Source organism: Bos indicus x Bos taurus, chromosome 16, assembly GCF_003369695.1.
Source record: "Bos indicus x Bos taurus breed Angus x Brahman F1 hybrid chromosome 16, Bos_hybrid_MaternalHap_v2.0, whole genome shotgun sequence".
NCBI lineage: Eukaryota > Metazoa > Chordata > Mammalia > Artiodactyla > Bovidae > Bos > Bos indicus x Bos taurus.
This window is the reverse complement of record NC_040091.1, coordinates 78,815,244-78,838,929: the sequence shown is the minus strand read 5'-3', so window position 1 is coordinate 78,838,929 and position 23,686 is coordinate 78,815,244. Positions and strand designations below refer to the sequence as shown.

The 23,686-nt window shown below is 62.1% G+C and overlaps 1 protein-coding gene across 2 annotated transcripts in view; it reads left to right on the top strand.

Moving 5' to 3' along the window:
* The window catches only part of CACNA1S (calcium voltage-gated channel subunit alpha1 S), a 56,517-nt gene extending 37,751 nt beyond the window's left edge, over positions 1 to 18,766 (top strand). Inside the window, exons 27-44 of one of the 2 annotated variants that reach the window (XM_027565825.1) lie at positions 21 to 131; positions 635 to 718; positions 5,731 to 5,787; positions 6,598 to 6,726; positions 7,158 to 7,223; positions 7,846 to 7,937; positions 8,489 to 8,648; positions 10,126 to 10,253; positions 11,215 to 11,311; positions 11,855 to 11,957; positions 12,733 to 12,834; positions 13,036 to 13,160; positions 14,819 to 14,947; positions 15,553 to 15,803; positions 16,966 to 17,051; positions 17,739 to 17,830; positions 18,004 to 18,144; positions 18,249 to 18,766. In XM_027565825.1, coding sequence (XP_027421626.1) covers positions 21 to 131; positions 635 to 718; positions 5,731 to 5,787; positions 6,598 to 6,726; positions 7,158 to 7,223; positions 7,846 to 7,937; positions 8,489 to 8,648; positions 10,126 to 10,253; positions 11,215 to 11,311; positions 11,855 to 11,957; positions 12,733 to 12,834; positions 13,036 to 13,160; positions 14,819 to 14,947; positions 15,553 to 15,803; positions 16,966 to 17,051; positions 17,739 to 17,830; positions 18,004 to 18,144; positions 18,249 to 18,500 — 2,205 coding nt within the window. In that variant the 3' untranslated portion in view covers positions 18,501 to 18,766. The remainder of the gene's footprint in view (positions 1 to 20; positions 132 to 634; positions 719 to 5,730; positions 5,788 to 6,597; positions 6,727 to 7,157; positions 7,224 to 7,845; positions 7,938 to 8,488; positions 8,649 to 10,125; positions 10,254 to 11,214; positions 11,312 to 11,854; positions 11,958 to 12,732; positions 12,835 to 13,035; positions 13,161 to 14,818; positions 14,948 to 15,552; positions 15,804 to 16,965; positions 17,052 to 17,738; positions 17,831 to 18,003; positions 18,145 to 18,248) is intronic. The other variant, XM_027565826.1, reaches the window with a different exon arrangement.
* The last annotated feature ends 4,920 nt before the right edge of the window (positions 18,767 to 23,686 follow it).

Genomic DNA, 23,686 nt, shown 5'->3' with positions numbered 1-23,686 from the left:
CCTCCCTGTGCCCCCCGCAGCACTACAACCAGTCGGAGCAAATGAACCACATCTCTGACATCCTCAACGTAGCCTTCACCATCATCTTCACACTGGAGATGGTCCTCAAGCTCATGGCGTTCAAGGCCAGGGTGAGTCCTGGGCTCTGGGGAGAGCAAGCACGTGTGGCCAGGGGGCGACCTTCCCACAGAGCCCCCCGTGGCCTCATCCTCCCTTGGGCACTCAGAGCCGGCCGGCCGCTCAGTTCTGGCCGCGGGAGTGGACCGTATGTGCCACTGCCTCTTTGGTCCCTGAGCGTGTGAGCGGCAGCCCCGGGGCTGGGGAGTGTCCGGGTCCCCAAGTCCACGCTCCCCCACCCCCACCCCGTCAGGTCTGCCCGCAAGCCCCAGCCTGGGTTTCAGGGGGTTGGGTGGGGGAAGACTTCCCTGTGTGGACAGGACCCCAATCCTGAGTCTCCTGGGCATGCTGCCTTCCCGTTGGAGCACTTTATGCTCTGGAGGTAAGGGAGCAGAGGAGGGGCCCTGGAGCAGCTCTGGAAAGTGGCATCATGCCCACTCCAGCAACTCTGCATCCCTCAGACAGGGACCGCCGAGCCCCTTCCTTCTGCAGCTCACCCTGGGACCCCCTCCCCCAGGGCTATTTTGGGGACCCCTGGAACGTGTTTGACTTTCTGATTGTCATCGGCAGCATCATCGACGTCATCCTCAGTGAGATCGACGTAAGTACCGGGCAGGCAGAGCCATCGCTGGGGTGGGGCTGAGGCCACAGACCCTGGTGGGGGACCCACTGGTGTGCAGCCCAGCACCCCAGACCACAGATCCTGCAGAGCACACACCTCAGAGTCCAGGCACAATGAAGGTGCCAGGCGGCCCACGGCAAGCACCACAGTGGACAGGAGTCGTCCTTTCCGGGCGGGGTGGTCAGGGAAGGCTGCATGGAGGTGGCGCCATGTGAAGGGACCTTCAGGAAAGGGAGGTGGGGAGGGGACAAGCTGCACCGGCAGGGTGGCTGCAGGAGACAGATGAAGAAACAGAAGGTCCAGGGCGTGGAGAGCTCAGCTCGGTAGAAGCAGGCCAGCGTGCAGGGGTGGGGGAACCGCTGGAGAGGCAAGTGGGGGGCTCGAACCTTGTGTCGCCGGCAGTGGGGGGCCACTGGGGGTCTCTGAACAGGGCAGTGGAAGGATCAAAGCTGCACTTCTAAAAAGTGAATCTGGAGTGAGGGCAGGAGACGACTGAAAGCAGGTGCACAGTTAGGGAGGCGGTCGTCTCCCTTCAGATACTTTCCTAGTGCCCCATGTGGGCTACAGATACAGCAACGAGCCGGGGCACTGGGGGAGACAGGCAGTGAAAACCAACCCACCACGTGGCAGGTGTGCCAGTGAAGGGGTGGGAGGTGGCATCGGGTGGCCCCAGTTCAGTCCTGCAGGAGGCATGCGTGCGGGGTTGGGGGCAGAGCACGGCCCCTCAGTAGGGTGAGCTAGGAGGAGGTGGGCTAAGGGCCAGCGGGAGGCCTGGTGGCAGGGCTGGGGAGTGGGGAGCTGAGCTCAGAAACAGGGCAGGGGCTGGACCACGTCCTTTCTTCAGTTCAGTCACTCAGTCGTGTCCGATTCTTTGTGACCCCATGGACCGCAGCACGCCAGGCCTCCCTGTCCTTCACTGTCTCCCAGAGCTTACCCAAGTTCATGTCCATTGAGTCAGTGATGCCATCCAACCATCTCATCCTCTGTCGTCCCCTTCTTTTCCTGCCCCCAATCCCTCCCAGCATCAGAGTCTTTTCCAATGAGTCAGCTCTTCACATGAGGTGGCCAAAGTACTGGAATTTCAGCTTGAACATCAGTCTTTCCAGTGAACATCCAAGACTGATCTCCTTCAGAATGGACTGGTTGGATCTCCTTGAAGTCCAAGGGACTCTCAAGAGTCTTCTCCAACACCACAGTTCAAAAGCATCAATTCTTCAGCGCTCAGCCTTCCTCACAGTCCAACTCTCACATCCATACATGATCACTGGAAAAACCATAGCCTTGACTAGACGAACCTTTGTTGGCAAAGTAATGTCCCTGCTTTTGAATATGCTATCTAGATTGGTCATAACTTTCCTTCCAAGGAGCAAGCGTCTTTCAATTTCATGGCCACAGTTACCATCTGCAGTGATTTTGGAGCCCAAAAAAATAAAATCAGTCACTGTTTCCATTGTTTCCCCATCTATTTCCCATGAAGTGATGGGACTGGATGCCATGATCTTCATTTTTTGAATGTTGAGTTTTAAGCCAACTTTTTCACTCTCCTCTTTCACTTTCATCAAGAGGCTCTTTAGTTCCTCTTCACTTTCTGCCATAAGGGTGGTGTCATCTGCATATCTGAGGTTATTGATATTTCTCCCGGCAATCTTGATTCCAGCTTGTGCTTCATCCAGCCCGGCATTTCTCATGATGTACTCTGCATGTAAGTTAAATAAGCAGGGTGACAATATACAGCCTTGAGGGACTCCTTTCCTGATTTGGAACCAGTCTGTTGTTTTTTGTCTGGTTCTAACTGTTGTTTCTTGACCTGCACACAGATTTCTCAGGTAAGGTGGTTTGGTATTCCCATCTCTTGAAGAATTTTCCACAGTTTGTTAATTAGTCCTTTGTTAGAGTCCGAGATTTTGTTCTGGGGGGATGAGAGCCCCTGGAGGCACTTACACCTGGTCTGACTTTGGTTCTCAGAGGCCCTCTCTGGATGCTGCACTGCCAACAAGCTGCAGGGGACACTTGGGGTCACTCAGGGCAAGTGGTCAGGATGTACTCTGATCACCCGATGAGGGGTGGCACGGGAGCTGTGGAGGGGACAGGTGACCAGCAGCTGGATCTGCTTGGAGCGTTGAGCTGACAGCATTTGTTGATGAACTTAATTTAGGGGGAGAGGAAAAGTAATCAACCATGACTGCAAGGATCTTGCCCAAGAAACTGAGCTTCCGTTTTCTGAGACGTGGAAACTCCGGGAGGAGTGGGGGTAGTGCAGGAACCAAGAGTCCTATTTGGGGCGCGACAGCTCAGGATGCTTGTGGTGGCGACACGGAGCGGGCTTGGAGTCAGAGGCCTGGAGCACACAGGCTGGTCAGGCTGGAGCCCTAAGTTGGAGACTCCAGGAAGGAGCTGGCATTTAGAGTCGTGGGAGTGGGTGAGACAAGCGGCAGAGAGCAGGGCGTCTGGAGGGCGAAGGTCTGGGGGCTGGCCGGTGGTGCTCCTCCAGGAGGGACCCCTGCCCTACAGCCTCCCGGGGAAGGATGCCCATCAGGAGTCGGGAGTGGCAAGAGACAGAGCGGGCTGCGGGCCTGGACGGTTCTGTTTCCTACAAAGAGAAAGAGCCTTGAAGTTGGAGAGAGTGTGCAGCCAAGGAGAGTTTCTTTTGAAAATGGGAGAAATTAGAGCACATCCTGGGCTCAGGGGAGAATCAGCCTGTGGGGGATGGGGGGCGACTGCAGGAGCCACATCTTTGGGCGGAAGCCCTGGGGTCCCCAGGGAGCGCTGGCTCTGGGAACCTGGTTCATCCCCTAGCAGGAAGGGGACGTGAGTCCGTGGCTGTGTGGACAGCGGGATGAGTTAAGTGCCGCCCGGGGCCACAGGAAGGAAAGCGTCAAGGACGTGGGTGGGGGTGAGGGTGGACATCTCCATGATTCTGCACTGGGGCTTGGGGTTCGGGAGCTGCCTTGCATGTGGGGTGGGTCATGCGTTGTTGGAAACACAGGCCAAGAAACACGGGTCCCTGCCCCCAGCGTGTGGCAGCTGCCCCATAAACAGAGGGAGGGGGCGGCTGGAGCGCAGGGGAGTGGAGGTTCCCATGGCATCCAGCCAGCAGGGCCTCCGGGCTGTGGCCAGGAAGCACCCAGGCCGTGGGCTGTGGGGGTGACAGACAGCAGGGCGGCCTCGCCAAGGACCTGAAGCTGGGGAGACTGCAGGTGAAGGTGGGTAGCCGGGGACAGGAAGGGCATCCCGGCACCCGAGGCTGGGATCACAAGGACGCGTCCCCCAGACCGCGCGCCTGCTGGCTGCGTCCCAGAGAGGCCTGGCCAGCCCCTGACGGGGACATGGGTGGCCGTGGGGCGCTTACTCCAGGAGTCCAGGAGAGGACCAGCCCCCAAGCCGGCGCACGCCCACGGCCCACCAGTGAGCACTGCAGCCCTGCCAGCCCAGGGCTGGCCCTTGTGGGTGGGTGGGGGCAGGGTGGGGGCCAGGGCAGGGGCCAAGGGCAAGTCTGGAGTCTGTAAGGGAAGCCTGGCAGAGAGCGGCGCCTTCTGTGGTGAGGGCAGGCCTGGCCTGGGGTCCGCCTCACCCCACACGCAGGACAGACGGAACCCCGTCCATACGCACGCGGCTGGAGGGGGCGGGTTTGAGGCGGCAGACCAGGGTGCCCCGGGGCCTGTGTGCGCGTCTCCTTCACGCCCAGGCCCTGCTGGGAAGTAGCCCCTGCGGGCCCAGGGTTTGGGGCAGCACCTCTCACCGGCTCAGTCTCGGCCTGAATGACAATCAGTCATCCAACGATGACTTCTTGGAGCTTGAGGTCCATGTGGGGGGTCGGGGACGTCGGGGTCAGGCAGAGCTCTTTCTTCCGTGCAGGAGGGACGAGAGTGTCGTTGGTCACCGTGGGATTTTTAGGGACAGCATATGTCCGTCACCAGGCCTGTTTGCCTAAAGTCATGATAAGACTTTGAATTAAAATGCTGACTCGTATCCCTGCCGTATAATCCAGAGAGCAGAGAGGGCGGCGCCGTCGGTTAGCACTTTCTGCCAGGAGGGCTCTGCTCTGTCCACGGTGGCAGCCGTGAGCCATGGGTACCTGCTGGTCGTGTGAAATGTGGCCAGTGCAGCCAGGGACGTGAATACCTCGTCTGTGTTGTTTTCACCGTAATCCAGACGGCCGCGTGTGGCTGCAGGCACCCCGTGGTGGCACAGGTCTGGCACATGGCTTGTCATCCCTGGCTGCGTGCTAAATCACCTGGGTGCATTTACACCTGGAAGCCAGGCCCAGTCCCCAGGAGCTGACTTAATCGGCCGGATGGGGACCCAGCAAAGGGGCATATTTTTTTAAGTTCTCTGTGCGATTCTGATGTGCCGCCTGGGCTAAGAACCCATGGTCCAGGAGAAAGCTGCCCGGGGAACCAGTCTCCCAAATAATTAAAGATAAAACCATGATTCCCCACCCCAGGGCTCCAGAAACAGGGCTTCTCCGGAAATGTGGCCGCAGGGAGGAGCTCAGAGTAAACAGGAGGAAAGGCTGCCCCTACACAGCCCGGCCCGTCTAGGAGGCTGGCCCCTGAGACGGAAGCCTTGGTCCGGCTCCCAGGCAGGGGGTCTCAGACTCTCCCAGAGGGCCTTTGACCCTGGAGGGTGGGACCCCCGTGGGGGCCAGCACCCCTGGACTCTCCGGCGACCGTGAGCAGGGCTGTCCTCCGTGGCCTCACTCACAGCCCCAGCTCCACAGACCCCAGACACACAGGCTGCATCTGGGAGGCGAGGGGGTCTGCCCACGTTCAGTCTTCCCTCCTCTTCCTGCTCCCTGGCCCCTAGCCTGTCGCCTCACCGCCTCACCGTCCCCACAGCTTCCTCCCCACACCAACCAACCGCCGCCGGGGGTCCTCACCCCCACCTCCCTGCTTTGTTCTCTCTGTAACCCTCTGTGGTCTGTCCTCTCTGAGGCCTCACCTCCCTCCCACCATGTCCCTCCTCTCTCCCCTCCCCCTCTCTCTCCACAGACTTTCCTGGCCTCCAGCGGGGGACTGTATTGCCTGGGTGGCGGCTGCGGGAACGTTGTAATTCCAGGCTGCATGAGCCTGCCCCGCTCGCCCACCAGCTCTGCCCTGCAGCTTGCATGCCTGGGCCTGGCCGCTGGACTGCATGGGGCAGACGCGCTCAGGGCCCCTGCCCCGAGCAGGCCCCCGAGGGTCCGGTTGGGGGCGGGCGGAGATTCTGTGTCACCAGAGTGTGCATGGGTGTGGTGGGAAGTGGGGCTCTGTGCTGACGGGAGCATCCAGAGAGGACTGGATGACAGAGAATCTCAGTGACAGGTCACCAGCACCAAGCTTGTGGGGACGCCAAAAGCCAGGCAGGGGCTCTCCCCTGCCATTCATCCGGTGTGTCAGGGGGGCACATGGGCAGAGGCCTTCCGGCTTGGGACAGCCACGTGCGGGGCAGGGTGGGCGTGGAGTGGCCATTGAATTGATGGCCACAGAGCAGCTGAGCTTCTGGGAGACTCTGCGCTGGGGGGGCACTGGGGAGGGGCGGGAGCGCTGCCGGGGTCCTCAGCTGAGTGGCAGCTTGGGGAGGAGATGACACGAGGCAGGACAGAGGGCAGGCGCCGGGCCTGGCCGCTGCCTCCCCCAGGGCGGACGGAATCCCTGTCCGCCCAGCGCACTGCTTGGCGCCCCGCCCACCCCGCCTCCGGCTGAGCAAGCCCAGGGCCCTGGGCCCCGCGAGGGTCCGCGCGAGGTCCCAGCAGGCGCTGCGGGGTGGGCTGGAAGACCCCCACCGCGACACATCCCGCACACACTGCCCTCCCCGCCTGCCTGCCCTCACCCCGCCCGCCCCCGGCCCCAGACTGACCCTGGGGCTGCGCCCCGCAGGACCCGGACGAGAGCGCCCGCATCTCCAGCGCCTTCTTCCGCCTGTTCCGTGTCATGAGGCTGATCAAGCTGCTGAGCCGCGCGGAGGGCGTGCGCACGCTGCTCTGGACTTTCATCAAGTCCTTCCAGGTGCGCAGCCCCGCCCACCCAGGGCCCCGCCTACCCCGGGATCCCCACTCATCCTGGGACCGCTCTCCTTGCACCCACCCCGGGACCCCGCCCACCCACGGGACTCCGCCCACCGCGGGACCACGCCCACCCTGTGACCACGCCCACAGGACCCCCGCCCATCGGGGACCACACCCACCCACGGGACCCCACCCCCGGGACCCCGCCTACCCATGTGACCCCCCCCACCCATGGGACTCTGTCCACCCCGGAAGCCCACCCACTCAGGGAACCCTCGCCCACCCACGAGACTGTATCCGCATGGGTTACGGGGACGTCAGGGCCACCCTGGGTGTGGCCCATGGGCCTTGGGTCCCCGGTGAGCTAAGGAAGGGCCCCGTACCGGGCGCGCGGTGGAGCCCTGCACCCTGAGCCGCCATCCTCGCCCGCAGGCCCTGCCCTACGTGGCTCTGCTCATCGTCATGCTCTTCTTCATCTACGCGGTCATCGGCATGCAGGTGAGGGGCCAGAGGGCCCCCGGGAGGCCGGCCGGCCTGCAGGCTGGCCTCTCACCAGCCTGCCTCCTGCATCCTGGCAGCCCGGGGCTTGGCCACAGCCCTAGAGGAGGAGGTGGTTCCCAGCCGGCCCAGCATCAGTCAGGAGGAGGCAGCCCAGGGGAACCTTGTGGGCAGATGGACAAGGGCGGAACTGGTCTCCAAAGCCCCTGTTGGAGGCTCTGGTGGTCTCAGCTACCCTCTCCTGAAGCACTCTGCTCTCTACATTGAGACCCTAAGTCAGCTCTTGGTTAGGAACAGTGTCCCCCTCCCAGATTAATTTGGCTTGAGGGGAAAAATTTCACCCAACCTTGGAAACATAAGTGAGCCTTGAACAGGCAGATTTGAACTTCGGGTGTCCATGTATCCGTGAATTTTTCAGGGAACTGTACTAGGGCTCCACGGGATTCATGGTTGGTTGAATCCGTGGATACAGGGCGGGGAGCTGACTGTAGACCTATACCCTGGCGTTGCTCAGGGGTCAGCTGTAGCCCGGTTTGTGTGACCTGAGGTGGAGGGTGTCGGGGGAGCTGGGGCCGGTGAGAGACCTGTCCAGGTCCACAGTCCAGCCTTTCGTGGCCTGCAGATGTTCGGGAAGATCGCCTTGGTGGACGGGACCCAGATCAACCGGAACAACAACTTCCAGACCTTCCCCCAGGCGGTGCTGCTGCTCTTCAGGCAGGAGGCCCCTGCCGCCCCTCCCCCAGGCTGTGGGAGGCCAGCTGGCTTCCTACACGTGGGCCCTGTGCGCACTCAGAAGGGCCAAGGCTTTGCTGTCCTTCTCGGATGCTCACCCTGGACAGCCCGCGCCCCCGTTTCAATCACTCTTGGACGAGTGGCCGCCGTCTCCATGGTGCTCTGGGGTCCTGCATGTTCCCCACCCTCGCTGCACCGAGGCGGGAGGCAGAGGTCCAGTGTCCCTCGGAGGGAGGGTGGGGCCTTGACGACCTCTGACCCCACACTCCGGGGTCACCGCTCTGGCTGACCCACGGGTGACATGAGTCCTGGAGTGATTTTGCGCCTCCGTCCGGGAAGCCCCCTTTCCGTTTAGCCCCTGCCCAGGGCGCCCCACGATGGGTAGAGCAGGGGAGCCTGGATGCAGAGGGGCAGCCCGTGGACCCCAGGTCCTGAGGGGTGCCAACCTGCTCCCGAATGTCCTGCTCGCAGGGGGCTGGCGGCTCCCTCACCCGGGGCCCAGAGTGAGAGGTGCCCCGACCTGTGCCTTGCAGGTGCGCCACGGGGGAGGCGTGGCAGGAGATCCTGCTGGCCTGCAGCTACGGCCAGCTGTGTGACCCCGAGTCGGACTACGCCCCCGGGGAGGAGTACACCTGTGGCACGGACTTCGCCTACTACTACTTCCTCAGCTTCTACATGCTGTGCGCCTTCCTGGTGAGGGCCTGCGGGCGGGCGGGATGCGCCGAGCCCGGGGGAGCCCGCGCCCCGCCCGGCCGCCTCTGCCCCTCCAGGGACGCAGCTCAGGGACACAGGAGACAGCCGGGGCTCCGGCTAGTGTCCCTGCTGTGGTCGGTCTGGCTGCGGCTTCTTTTCCTGCGTGCGAGGCTCAGGCTCCAGAGCTGTTGTTAAAAGGCTCTACCTTTTTGTTGTTGTCATTAGCAATTAGCAATCAAAAAGTCAAAAGGATTTACTGAGACTCTGCACTAAAACAGAGGCTTCTATTTTACTTCCTAAATAGACAGCAAAGCCGCCTGCCCCTCCCTCTTCCCTTGGAAGAGAAGCTTGCCCTCTTTGCTAGGGGCTGAGAGTCTGGAAGCAGAGCCATCGCGCGGGCCTGCAGCAGAGCACAGATGGCTTTGCGGCTTCAGGGCGCCGTCCCTGCACACAGGAGGCAGAGAGCCCGGCAGTCCCGGACCCTCATTCTTTCTCTTTCCTATGTTTACTAAAACCCTTTGAGCATCTCATGTTCCCTGAGCTCAGGGCAAGGGACAGAAACGTGAATAGGACACTGTCCTGGCCCTGAAGACACCCGCTGGGCCAGGGGGCCGTGTGCAGCAAAGCTTGCATTTCAGAGGCGCCAGGTGACACAGAGCAGGCAAGGAGCGCACAGGGGCAGCGCTTGGGGGACCAGCGTCCCTCGGGGGTCAGGCGAGAGGCTGAGGTTGGGACTTAAAGCATCAGTCCCTGGAGCCCGGGCAGAGGACACCTCCTGGACCCGAGCAGTGACACAGGCTGCTCGCGTGTGGGACGCAGTTGCCAGAGGGCTGGGAGGCAGGCCCCCTGGAGAAGCTGTGGACCCAGGCCCCGTGCACACCCAGGCCCCCTGGAGAAGCTGTGGACCCAGGCCCCGTGCACACCCAGGCCCCCTGGAGAAGCTGTGGACCCAGGCCCTGTGGACACCCAGGCCCCGTGGACACCCTGGCCCCGTGGACACCCTGGCCCCGTGGACACCCCCAGGCCCTGTGGACACCCAGGCCCCGTGAACACCCCCAGGCCCCCCAGACACCGCAAGGCCCTGCGGACACCCCCAGGCCCTGTGAACACACCCAGGCCCCCCAGACACCCCAAGGCCCCGTGGACACCCCCAGGCCCCCTGGACACCCCCAGGCCCCGTGAACACACCCAGGCCCCCCAGACACCCCAAGGCCCCGTGGACACCCCCAGGCCCCCTGGACACCCCCAGGCCCCGTGAACACACCCAGGCCCCCCAGACACCCCAAGGCCCCGTGGACACCCCCAGGCCCCCTGGACACCCCCAGGCCCCGTGAACACACCCAGGCCCCCCAGACACCCCAAGGCCCCGTGGACACACCCAGGTCCCCTGGACACCGCCAGGCCCCCTGGACACCCCCAGCCCATCACCGTGCCACCTGCCTTCCCGTGCAGGGACCCCTCTGCTCTCCTCCCACAGATCATCAACCTCTTTGTGGCCGTCATCATGGACAACTTTGACTACCTGACACGGGACTGGTCCATCCTGGGCCCTCATCACCTGGATGAGTTCAAGGCCATCTGGGCGGAGTACGACCCGGAGGCTACGTGAGTCCAGGCTGCTGGCCCTGTGCTGGACTGTCCCTCCCCGGCCCCCTCGCATCCTAGGCCCCGCCTGGCGTCCGACAGCGAGCCACCCTCCAGTCAGCAGGAAGGAGCAGGCTTTCCCTCCCTTTGTTACCCAAGGGCCCAGAGCAGAGAAGAGAAGTCACTCAGGGTTGGGAGGGAACCCACAGCCCCCGGGGCAGAAGCCCCCTGGTCGACCCTGGGAGATGGCTATCCAGCTTCGCTTGGACACTTCGAGGAGCAGAGAGCTTACTACCTCCCCAGGCATTCTAGGCCCCACTGCTCAGAATGTGGTCACTGACCAAGCAGCTGAGCTGGATGAAAGTGCAGGCCCCAGCCTCACCCTACACCGACGGAGGCAGAATCTATACTGGGGTAACCTGGCCTCCGGGGCCTTCGAGTGCACTTGAACTCTGGGGAGCCGGGCTGCCTTACGTTCTTTGTAAGAAGGTCGCCTGCTCACGGTTGACGACTTTCCCAGGTGTCAGGCACTGTGCCAACCAGGACACACGTTAGCTAACCCCGTGGCAGCACCTGCAGGCTCTACCCGCCTCTGCGAGTGGGCTCTCACCCGCCTTGATGCACACCCTCTACTTCTATTAATACAGCCCAGAGCCCCCAGACAGTCTGACTAAAGCCCAAGGAAGGCTCCCCCTGGGAAAAATGAGGTCTGGGTCCCAGCCCTGGAGATCCCGCATCTGAGGGGACACTGGCCTCTTCTTACCTGCCCCCTGCCCCTGCCAACAGAGAGCCCATTCTGTGCGCTGGGCAGCAGTGAGTTCGAACACTGTTCCTTCTTCAGAAAGGAAACCCAGCTTCCCAACTCCCCACACACGGCTGGAAGTCAGGGGGCGTCCCTGTCTCCTGGCTCCCTCCCCTGGGCCCTTCTCCTGGCAGGAGGGAGGTGGGGGTGCCTGGGGCACAGGTCTGGTGACCCCCGCAGGGGCAGGATCAAGCACCTGGACGTGGTGACCCTGCTGAGGAGGATCCAGCCCCCGCTGGGCTTCGGGAAGTTCTGCCCCCACCGGGTAGCGTGTAAGGTAACCAGCGCTGCCAGCGAGGGGTGGGCACCCCCCTCCCACCTTCACTGACCCCCACCCCCGGAGGAGGAGGCAGGGGCCCTGGGGCGGGGTGAGTGGGTGAGTCACTTTAGAGCAGTTGTCCCCTGGGTGCGCACATCCCTGCCTGGGAACTAAATCTCAGCAGCGTCCCCAGCTCACATTTCACCCCCTCAGGGAGGGCACCGTGGGCACCCTGCACCCCAGCCCCAGCCCCTCCCCCCATGATCAGTCTCCCCTAGCCCCTCCCCTTCATGGTCAGTCTTACCCAGCCGTTCCCCCTCATGGTCAGTCTCCCCCAGCCGCTCCCCCTCATGGTCAGTCTCCCCAGCCCCTCCCCTTCATGGTCAGTCTCCTCTAGCCCCTCCCCTCATGGTCAGTCTCCCCCAGCCCCTCCCCCATGGTCAGTCTCCCCCAGCCCCTCCCCCATGGTCAGTCTCCCCCAGTCCCATCCCCCTGCCCCCACCCGGTGAGGACGAGCACTGCCCAGGGGCCCCGCCCGCAGTGAGCCCCGTCTCCGCACAGCGGCTGGTGGGCATGAACATGCCCCTCAACAGCGACGGCACAGTCACCTTCAACGCCACGCTCTTCGCCCTGGTGCGCACAGCTCTGAAGATCAAGACGGAAGGTGTGGGCGGCCCCTCCCCGGGGGCCGGGCTTTCCCGCAGGTCCTGCCAGGCCCTCTGAGCTGAAGGTCGGGGCTCGGGAGTCTTGGGGAGAAGCAGAGGGGAGACCCAGGCCGAGGCCACGTTAGGGCTCAGCGGGTGCCCCCAGGATCTGTAGGGCAGAGTCACCCAGCCTCTGTCCTCACACAGCCAGCTCTGATGGAGGTGGGGCGGGAGGAGGCAGTGTTAGTGTGAGAGGCGTGGGCCTGGGGGGCCTTTAGGCAGGAACTTTGGGGCAGGGCTTCCTGTCCGGAAGACAGACAGGGTGGGGGGCGGTGAGGGGGCCTCACTCTCATGGGGACCCAGCTGGGTTGGAGCCACCCCAAAGGGGACCATGGCAGGCAGCAGGCAGCGGCAGGGAAGGCTTCCCCGGAGGGCAAGGAGAGGGAAGCGGGGGGTGGGGGGGGCCCAGGGGTCGGGGGGGCCAAGGCGGAGCGCCTGGAGGGCTGCCTGGAGGAAGCGGAACAGACCAAGTGTGCGGGGGACTGATGACTGTCCTGGGACGGTAGGGAGTACAGGAGGGGACAGCCTCTGCAGTCAGCCACTCTGGGTGCTGGAAGCCAGGCCTTCTGGGGCAAACGTGACCTGAGCCTGGGCTGTCCCAGGGGCACAGCAATCGTTCCCCCCCAGCAAAGTCTGCCCAGGGCAGCAGCCACCACAGGGAAAAGCCAGCCACCATCTGCTGAGCGAGAGGTGGCCCTGTCAAGTGCTGCTGACCCGGCCTGTCCATTGCCCCAGGTAACTTCGAGCAGGCCAACGAGGAGCTGCGAGCCATCATCAAGAAGGTCTGGAAGAGGACCAGCATGAAGCTCCTGGACCAGGTCATCCCTCCCATAGGAGGTGGGTGCGCCCTGGGGGCCCAGAGGCAGCCCTGCCTCCGCGGGGAGCCCAGGGGCATCGGAGCATGGCCTGGCCCTCTATAGCTTTGGGCAGACCCCATGGGGTCAGGCCAGCTGGAGGAGGGGAGCCAGGGGCCAGTCCTCTGGCCACACGCTGACCCCAGCCTCAGACGCCCGCTGGCTGTGGTCGGCCCCTCTGCAGATGACGAGGTGACGGTGGGGAAGTTCTACGCCACGTTCCTCATCCAGGAGCACTTCCGGAAGTTCATGAGGCGCCAGGAGGAGTATTATGGGTACCGGCCCAAGAAGGACACCGTGCAGATCCAGGTAAGCCCACCCCGAGCCCCGGGGGCTCCGCTGCTGAGCTGGTCTCTGGACTCTAGCTCCCTCTCTGTCTTTGGGGGCCGGCAGGGAAGGCAGACGGGGCGGGAGGAGCTGGGACTCATGGGGGTGAGATGACGGCCCTGGATGGGAGATGCTTCAAGCTCAAGGGAAGAACCCAGAGCCTTTCCGTCCCTGGGATAATACGACCCAGAGCCATGGGTCCTACCCCCTGAACACAAGGGAGAGATTGGGCTAGGTGACAGCGGTGGTCTCCAAAGAGGGCAGATTTCCTAGGGGAATGAAGGGGCTTGAAATGACCCATTGGGTATCCAAATATATGTAGAATTTTGTGTTATCTTGCCCGTTTTTCTTCTTATAATTTTTATTTTATTTACTCTTTGGCTGTGCTGGGTCTTCACTGCTTCGCGGGCTCTCCTCTAGCTGTGGCGAGTGGGGGCTACGCTTAGCCCACGGGCTTCTCACTGCAGTGGCTTCCCTTGGTGTGGGGCGCGGGCTCCAGGGCACTCAGGCTTAGGAGTTCCAGTGCGTGGGTTCAGCAGTTGTGGCTCCAAGGCTCCAGAGCACAGACTCAGTGGTGGTGGTGCCACTGAGCTGCTCCACAGCACGTGAGATCTTCCCAGACCAGGGGTCAAACCCATGCTTCCTGCACTGGCAGGTGGACTCTTGACCACAAGCCACCAGGGAAGCCTTGTCTGTTTTCAATTTCAGTGTTTTAAGTATAGTGCACATAATGGATAAATTTAAAAAACATTCACACAATTGGGCTGTGTGTTCAAAATTTTATTTCAATTTTTACTGTGAAACAATCTCAGAGTTTTAAAAATAGCACGCGCAATATAAAAGTCTTTTTTTTTTTCCTGAACCATTTGAGAGTCGTGCCCAGTGTTCAGCCCTGAGCCAGTCAGTGTGTGTTTCCTGAAAACAAGGGCATGTTCCTCCGTGAGCCTTCTGCATAACCGTGACGCAGCCGCCAAGATCAGGAAACGGATGCGTTAGTCCCGTGGAATCCTTAGACCCCATGCATGTTTCCCCAGTGGTCCCAATAGTGTCCTTCATGGCAAAGGACTGGACCCAGAATCACGTGTTGTGTTTAGCTGTGCGATCTCTTTCGTCTTTAGCTCCTCAAGTCTTTCCCTGACGCGACCTTGACACTTGGAAGCTTCTAGCCAGCACAGCCCTCAGTCTGGGTTTGTAGGACGTTCCCTCACGACAGATCGAGGGCTTGCCTCCTGGACAGGAATGTCCCAGCAGTGATGCTGGGTTCTCTTTGCAAACTGTCGGGTGACACCAACCTTGATTTGTTCTATTGCTGATGGTATGAACTCCGATCAGCTCACAATGTGGCATTAATGGCACGTGCAATCAAAAGAGGTCATGTGTGTGAAGACCGTGGGCAGTGAGAGGGTTTTCCAACCTGGAGGCCTGGGCGGGGATGAAGCCCCTGTGAGGGCGAAAGAAGACACCTTGAGAGCCGTTAGGGCTTGGATGATCCCAGAGGCTGGAGGAGGAGCCCCGGGGCAAGAATGAACAGGCCTGGGCTTTCAGGGAAGCCCTGGTTGCCGGGATTGGGAGAGAGTGAGGGAAGCAGTCTATCCTTCCCTCCTGCCTGGAGCGCCCCTGAGTCCCTTCTCCGTCCCCAGGCTGGACTGAGGACCATCGAGGAAGAGGCAGCCCCTGAGATCCGCCGCACCATCTCAGGAGACCTGATGGCCGAAGAGGAGCTGGAGAGAGCCATGGTGGAGGCCGCGATGGAGGAAGGGATCTTCCGGGTGAGCAAGGCCGTGGCCCCCCAGTGTGTGTGGTCCAGGAAGGAGGCTGGGAGCCCCGCCACATATGCGGGGCTGGGGACACCCGCTGCCCGCGGCTCCCGGGACGCCCCCCACCAGTGACCCTCCTGCCTGAGGTGCCCTGTCCTTCCTTCTAGCCTCTCCCAACCTCCCCCTCCTCCCCTGCCCGAGTCCGAGGCAGCTCCACCCATCAGACGCCCACCTGCTTCGCCGGAGGGTCTCTCAGGACCACCTCGCCGAAGTTTCTTGGGTTATTCATAGGAACGGGGGCCCAGAGAGACCCTCCGAGATGTGCAGAGCCACTCTCAAAGTGACTTGAGGAGGCGGGACTAGAGCCCTTCCTCCCGGCACCTGGCTCCGGGCTTCCCACTGCCCACATTCCTGTCCGAATATCTGGTACCCTACAGTTCTTAGGGGTGTCTTGTCCACCCCCCAAACTGAGGCCACCCTGAGGATGCTATCCCTTGTCTGACCTCAGCCTCGACCGCTCCCCTCTGGCCTTGTTCCCGCCACCGGCTGGCGTCCGGCGGGTGGGCCCTTGGCTCCCAGCCCCTGTTCTCAGTCCTCCCCTCTCCTCCTCACCCCAGAGGACCGGCGGCCTGTTTGGCCAGGTGGACAGCTTCCTGGAAAGGACCAACTCGTTGGCCCCGCACATGGCCAACCAGAGACCCCTCCAGTTTACTGAAATTGAGATGGAGGAGATGGAATCGCCCGTCTTCCTGGAGGATTTCCCTCAACGTCCGAGTGCCCACCCCCTTGCTCGTGCCAACACCAACAATGCCAACGCCAACGTCGCCAGTGGCAACGGCAACCACGGCAACAGCCCAGCATTTCCCAGGTAGTGGCAGCAGCTAGCAGCCCGGGATGTTGGGGCTGGAGTGGGACGGGTAGACGTGGCTGGTGGGCTCCGGGCCTTTGTGGGGCACTCTGTGGGGTCCAGCCTTTGCCCTGCTGTGAGACTGGCCTGGACGGCAGAGACTGATGTGGTCAGCAGGGGGCAGCCTCGGGTCGGCCTCAGTCAGCACCCTGTGGCTTTTCTTCCACTGTCTTGGCTGGTCCGGAGAAGGACCTGTTTGGTTAGGAGAGGCACACCTGAGCAATTAAGGTTCAGTCGTTGGATCTGGGCTCCAGTGGTTCCCCTCTCGCCAGCCCTGCGCTGCTGCTAAGTCACTTCAGTCATGTCCAACTCTGTGCAGCCCCATAGATAGCAGACCACCAGGCTCCCCATCCCTGGGATTCTCCAGGCAAGAACACTGGAGTGGGTTGCCATTTTCTTCTTCAGTACGTGAAATTGAAGTCGCCCAGTCATGTCTGACTCTAAGCAACCCATGGACTGCAGCCCACCAGGCTCCTCCATCCATGGGATTTTCCAGGCAAGAGTACTGGAGTGGGGTGCCATTGCCTTCTCCGAGCTGCGGACTGGATATAATCTGTGATCGAGTGCCAGGGATCGAGGGATGAACAGAGAGGGCCTTGGCCATCGTAGTGTGGGCTGGGCTCCGCGCAGACCTTCTGTTCCAGACCCGAGGCCCGGGCTGGGGTGTCCTTGGCCTGGAGAGTCTGGGTCCCTCACCCTCGGGAACGGGTACGACAGGGCAGAGGTCAGGGGAGCGGCTGCTTCCCAGGCCAGGCTGCTTGCACCGCGCTCCAGCCAGAGGGCCCCTGAATGAAGTCCACACGCCTAGGAGGGCGCCTGCACCGCGGGGCAGTGTAATGCTGGGCGCTGTGGACGTGCAGATCCGGGCCTGTGCCCAGACCTGTGCAGTCTTGTTGGGGGTATGTGCCATGGAGTCCAGCTATGGCCAAATGACCTCAGAGAGTGGGTCCTGAGAAGACAAAGGGCCTGGGACCCAACTAGCTAGGGACACTGAGGGAGCTGCCAGAAACGAGGACTCGGGGGTCAAGGCCACTCTACAGCAACGGGCCCAGGACCGAGGGAAAGGAAGGCCGGGATGGGGCAGCCAGCAGCCCGCGGCTCACTGGCCACACTCCCGTTTCAGTGTCCACTACGAAGGGGAGCTCGCAGGGGAGACAGAGACGCCTGCCACCAGAGGAGGACTCCTCGGCCAGCCCCGGGGGGCCCTGGGTCAGTTTCTCCTGTGCCCCTGAGGGGCTGACCTTCTCCCAGAGAGGCCTGGGGAGCCTGCTGTCGGGTTGGGGAACCCGGCCAGGAGGTGGGAGCCCGTGGTGACGGGGACCAGCTCGTCACCCAGGCAGAGGAAGGGGCCACACAGGGGCCAGAGTGAAGGCGGCGGGGTGGGGGTCTGCACTGTGAAAGGGCTCTCCCCGGGCACGCCCCTCCCCAGCCAAAGGACAGCCCCTGGACATACCGGCAGCTTAGCTCTGCCCTTCAGCAGCTGACCTGGCGGCTGCCCAGTGGGTCCTAGACTGCCGCGCGGGACAGGAGGGAACCAAGGAAGCTGCAGTTCATAGGGGATGAGGGTGCTCGGCGTGTTTTCTGACCCTGACACACTCACACACTCATGTACACCCATACACACATATCTCGCATGTTCACCCACGCACACTCACACAAAGATCAGCTTGGCCAAAGCTGGTCAGGGTCTGGCGTTGATCCCCTCCCAAGCCCACACGGACAGAGACCAGGGCAAATGGGGGTGGAGCGGAGGGGGCGGGGGGTAGTCCTGCCCGGCCTGGGGTAGGTGGACCTCTAGGACCCTGAGGGCGTCAGGGTGGGGCTGGCTGGCCGAGGGGAGCTCTGTGGACCCAAGGCCCCCAGGAGGACTGAGCCCTGGGCCCACTCTGCCCACAGGGCCCCACGGCAAGTCCCGAGTAGAGTGGCCGCAGGGACAGCTGCCCCGGAGAAGGACGCCCAGGGCCCAGGCCCCCGCTGCCTCCTGCCAGGTAACAGGCCAGAGAGGACAGGAAGCAGGCTCCAGGCAGAGAGGGGGTGGCAGTGACTCAGCAGAAGGGACGGGACCCCTGTCCTCCCCGACCTGGGATCTTGGCTGGGCCTTCCCCGTCCCCATGGGCTCTGGCCTCCCTGAGGGGTCTCTGCCTCGGTGCTCTCCAAACAGCACGCGGGAGCAGAGTCCCAGGTGCCCGAGGAGAGGAGCCCCACCCCAGGGTCCCTGCCCGGGGAGGCGCCGCCCGGCAGTAGGACAGAGGACGGAACCCCTGGGGGTCCAGCTCCAGCCATGGCCCTGCTGATCCGCGAGGTGAGGGTGCTGCGTCTGGGGTGGCCCTGCTATGGCCTGCGGTGGAGAGGGTGGGGGGTGGGCCACCACCTCAGGACCACCCACCCGGCCTGCTCTCCATGCAGGCTCTGGTTCGAGGGGGCCTGGACAGCTTGGCGGTGGATGCTAACTTCATCATGGCCACGGGCCAGGCGCTGGCGGAGGCCTGCCGGATGGAACCGCGGGAAGTGGAGGTGGCAGCCGCAGAGCTTCTGCAGGGACGCGAGGCCCTGGAGGGCGTGCCTGGTGCCCGAGGGTGCCCAGGCCTCGGGTCCTCCCTGGGCAGCCTCGACCTGCGTGAGGGCTCCCAGGAGACCCTGATTCCCCGCAGGCCATGAAGGCCTCGGCGTCTGCGTGGGCCCAGGCTGGCGAGACCGAGGGTGGGGGAGCCGAAGCGGGAGAGTTAGCCCGGCTCGGCAGCCTCGATGGACAGAGGGGTGGGCTGGGGTGGGCAAGGGGGTCAGGAAACGTGTCCAAGGTCAGCGGGCAGAAGGTGAAGTCACTCTCCTCACCAGCAAGCCGCGTGAGTGGACAGAGCTTCTGTGTCGTTCAGAGGCCTGGTCAGTGCTGGCAGGACATTAAAGTCTCCAGGCCTGCGACAGGGCACTGCTTGTCTCCTTCTGGGGGCCCTTCTATACCTCCCCCAGCCCTGCTCCCACGGAGGGGCCTCTGGATGGTCCTCCTGCAGGGCGGAGGGGCCTCTGAGGATGGCGTGGAGCTTCCGGGCGTCCAGGCCCTCACAGCTGCCCTTCCCCGCAGCTCGACCGGAATCCACTGCCTGCCCACCCCTCAGAGCCTCAGGGGGCCCCGCTCGCGGCCTAAGGGAGCAAGGCCGTGGCATCCACCTCCTCGCTCTCCCTCGTTTCCTCCCCTGTCACGTGCTCCCTCTCGCGGCTTCCCGGTGACCTCCCCCAGGCCGCCCATCTCTCAGGGGAGGGCGTCCTCAGGGTGCTGGGTCCTCTCTCCTTCCTGCAGGGTCAGCCCACTCTCTAGACAACATCTTCTTCATTTAGTGCCGAGCACCCGCGTCCCCAGTGGTCCTCCCCGCCCCTGGTCCCGGCCCCGCCCCCCGTGGTCGGCCCCGCCCACCCCGGCCCCGCCCCCAGGTCCAGGCCCCGCCCCCGTGGCCTGGTCCCACCTCTCCTAAACCCCGCTCCGTGTCCTGCTCCTCGGCTCTGAGGATGTCCTGCTTGAGCCGAAAGCCCATCATGTCCAGAGCCGACCTCCTCACCCCTCCCTGCAGCCTGTGACCTGGGGCCCCACTCTCTCAGAATCTGAGACGGACCCTCCCCAGCCCTGCCCCATGGAACCCTGTCCTTCTGTTTCTCGGCCCGTCCCCTCCTACGGTGGCTCCCCCGACACTTGGTCCTCGTTCCAGACCTCACCTACTGCCACAGCCTCCCAACGGCCTCGCAACTTCTTGCCGGCCCCCCAGCCTGACCCTGATCCTTCTAAATGGAGAAAGCTGCCGACTCAGCCCTTTGCTTAAACCCCCTGAAGCCTCCAAAGCCTCAGCATAGGGTGCACAACCCTGGCCCTGGACCCAGCCCCAGCCCTCGGGCCTGTCTACCCGCCCTCCAGCCCCTGCAGCCCAGCCGGGGATAGCTGCCTGCCTTTTAGCGAACCCTGAGCCCAGCAGACCCCTAGCCTGTAGTCAGCTTTGCTATTACTTCCTGCAGAAAGCACCTCCCAAATACCCCCAAAGGCTTGGTGGCCCCACGACACGTGTTCCCATCGCAGCAGGTCACCACTGTGACATGATTTCACACCAGCCCGAGGCCTTCCCTGGTGGCTCAGCTGGTAAAGAATCTGCCCGCAATACAGGAGACCTGGGTTCAGTCCCTGGGTTGGGAAGATCCTCTGGAGAAGTGAATGGCTACCCACTCCAGTATTCTGGCCTGAAGAATTCCATGGACAGAGGAGCCTGGCAGGTACAGTCCATGGGGTCCCAAAGAGTCGGACATGACTGAAGCAACTAAAGCTTTCACTTTCAGCTGAGGCCAGGTTGGACCAAGGCAGGAGCAGGTCCCCCAGGCTTATCCCGAACCCCAGAGCTGAGTGCTCTTCTACACAGTGCCCAAGCGCTGTCAAATAAACGCAGGGAAATGCTGACCAGTGTGGCCTCTGCCCTGGTCGGTGCCCCACCGCCCGTAACCTGGGGTCACCGCCCAGGGCTGCAGCCTTGCGCCCTCTGTCCAGAACCCGGGGAGGGGGCGGGGGCACGGGCCTCCCGAGGCGAGGGCTGCCTCCCTGGCTCCACCGTCACGGAGAGGACTCACACTTCTCCCCTGCCTCCTCCGGGGGAGAGAGAAGATAGTCCACCTGCAGCCTGGCTGAAAACTGACACAGAAAAGTCTATAAAAGGATGTCTCCATTCACAAGCGGAATTATTAATGAGCATAATGCCCAATGTACAGAATGCCAGCTCTGCGGCAGGCTCTGTTCCAGGGGCCCCACATCCATTTCTTCTTGTTCTCAAAACGAAGCATCATCCTCATTTTGCAAGCAGGACCAGGACAGGACAGGACAGGTAATGCGCCAGAGGCCCCATGCTGGCAGGAGGGCCCCGGCGGGACTCAATCCCGCACCGTGGCTCCATGGCCCTCACAGGAGGTCTGGCCGGCCTCCCAGCCCGAGGGACGGGTGCCTGCTGGCTCCGAGGAAGCCCAGCTCTCACCCTCTGGGACAGTCCAGGCCATTTCCTCCGCCACACGCAGGACCTTCCGATGGTCGGCATGTACAGTCTTGCCTCTCCCCAGCTCCCCTTTAAATGATTGGTGGGTGTCTCCATGGAGGGCTGCCAGGCCCCAAATAAAGGACGAAGGGAGCACAGGGTGGAAGGCTGCAGGCAGGGGCCACGGGAGTGGGCAAGCGGGCCCCTCCGGTCAGCAGAGCCTTCCAACTGGGTTCCCGGCCAGAGTGCTGTCTGCTGCACCCCAGCTTCTCCCAGCCCATCCCCTGCAGACCTGTGGCCCAGCTGTGCTGGGGGATCTGCAGAAGGGGCGGGATGAAACTGGGGGCTGGGGCGGGCACTGAGCCACGTAGGGGGCGTGGGGTGGGGGGAAGCCCCTTCCCTCATCTGGAAGCTGTGGAGCTCAGATGGAGCGTCTCTGAACCAAGGAGGCGGCCCGGCTCCCAAGTGCGGAGGCGGCCCAGGTCCAGTCCCGGTGCATCTCCAGGCCCAGCTCTGGCCGGGCCAAGTGGTCCTTGAAGCCGAGCTGCCCTGTGCAACGTGACGGAGCACAGCCCTGGAGCCAGGCCAGTGGAGCCCCAAGGCCCTCCACCTGCCCCCTACCCCGACATCAGGCACTCACGCACCCTTTCAAGCTTCTTCCTCCTGTAAATGGGGGAATGATTTCTGTTTCCAGGCTGTTGGGAGGCGTAAGTGTGACCATGGAAGGGCCTGGCCCTCCAAGAAGCAGCTGTTTGGACTGGGTCAGAGCTGGTCACTGAGAGAGCCCAACCTCACGGGGCGGAGGCTGACCTGATGGGGCTCTGAGTCTCTCGTGGGGGAGCTGGGCAGCTCGGCTCCCAGCGCACATCTCAGCATCGGGCTGGTCCTCTCACAGGCTCTGCAGCTCCGACCCTTAGCCAGCAGGTGCGGAGGCCAGCCATAGGTCACTGGAAAAGCCACAGCCAACCCAGACCTCACCCTGGCCCCATTCCCTGGCATCTGACCCCAGTTACACATCACTCCTGCCTTGGGCCCAACAGCTATGGCAGCAGCGGACACTTGCTCCCCTTCCCCTGCAAGGGTCCCGCTGCCAGTTACTGATGCGTCAGCCGAGGGCGGGGTCTGCCCGGCAGGGCTGGATTCGTCCTCCAGCTCCCTACTCCATCGTGTCCTCCTATGCCACACAGCTGTCCCCCAGTGGAGCCTAAATCTGGTTTAGAAGCATTCTAAAAGAAGCTGGCCTAGATACATAGGGCAAAATAATAATCCTGGTGTCAAACAAGAATTGAAAACGCTAGGACATCAGAGAAGCACGTGGGGGATCAGCTGCTGGGGTCTGGAGGGTTCAGAGAAGGGAGAGCCAAGCGCTGTTTGTTAAAAGGAGATCTCACTGTGGTCAGAAAGGAAGCCAAGACCTAGAGGAGGAGCCTGGCTCCAGGAGGAGGCCCGAGAGACAGGCAGGCCCAGCGGAGGGGCCGCCCAGCCCACTTCCAGTCATGGGCCCTTTAAGACGCCTCCGCCAGTTTATCGTTCTGTCATCATAGAATGATAGTAGCGACCTTATCAAACCCAGTTCATTAAGTGCCTGACGCAATGTCTCATTCAGCCTTGCGACACCATCCAGGATGTGGGTTATTAATAAAATCATTCCAGGAAAGGCCGAGTTAGCTTTCAGGCCAGGGGTCCAGCTGGGGCCCGGACACCACTCTGGAGCTGCTGATTTCCCGTTACCAGGAGGATGGCAGGGCAGTCCCTAACCCAGCTCCACTGCGCCCCCTATTGATCTGGGCCACACCCTGCCCAGCGCCCGCTCAAGCACGTGTACCCCAATGCCCTTGGCACCTGTGCGCACCCAGCAACCTTCCTCCTCCGTCCCAGCCCGTCTTCTCTGGCGGGCCTTCTCCAATGACCCCAGGAAACTCTGTCCATTTGAGAGGGCCACTCTCCACCTGGTTCCATAAGAATGACGTCACTGGCCACTGCAGTCGCCAACCTTCAATACCCCCTGAAAGAGCTCAGGGCAGAGATGAGAAATGAGGCCCTCCGTGCTCCAGGAAAAGCCTGCAGAGCAGACCTTCAGCGTTAGATTGTTTCAGATTTTAGGAGCCTAATTTCTTGAATCTTCTCATACCTAGAAAAGCACTAAAATCGTCATCGGAGACATCCGTCCCCCGTGACTAGCAAACCCTTAGTGAGATGTTTTGTCAGGGGCACATACCCCTTCTCCAAATCACATGAGGCTGACCTGCTCTCACCTCTTCTGAGCAGCTCCGTGTTGCTGCCAAGAGCCCGTCTCCTGGGCTGTAGTCTTCAATAAGTCCCCAAGCAGAACTGACCTCACAGCTCTCAGTTGATAACTCTTTCTTGTTCAGTTGCTCTGTCGTGTCCGACTCTTTGTGACCCCATGGACTGCAGCATTCCAGGCTTTCCCGTCCATCACCAACTCCCAGAGCTTGCTTAACCTCATGTCCATCAAGTCAGTGATGCCATCCAACCATCTCATCCTCTGTCGTCTGCTTCTCCTCCCGCCTTCAATCTTGCCCAGCATCAGGGTCTTTTCCAATGAGTTGTCTCTCTGCGTCGGGTGGCCAAAATATTGGAGCTTCAACTTCAGCATCAGTGCTTCCTACGAATATTCAGGATTGATTTCCTTTAGGATGGACTGGTTTGATCTCTTTGCAGTCCAAGGGACTCTCAAGAGTCTTCTCCAACACCACAGTTCAAAAGCATCGATTCTTCGATGCCCAGCACCATGGTCAGAAATGGCAGCAGCTGGTACTTTGTCTCTGAGAAGATAGATCTGTCTGGGGCCTCTGGGCAGCTAACCAGCCTTTCACAGAGGCCGTTTCA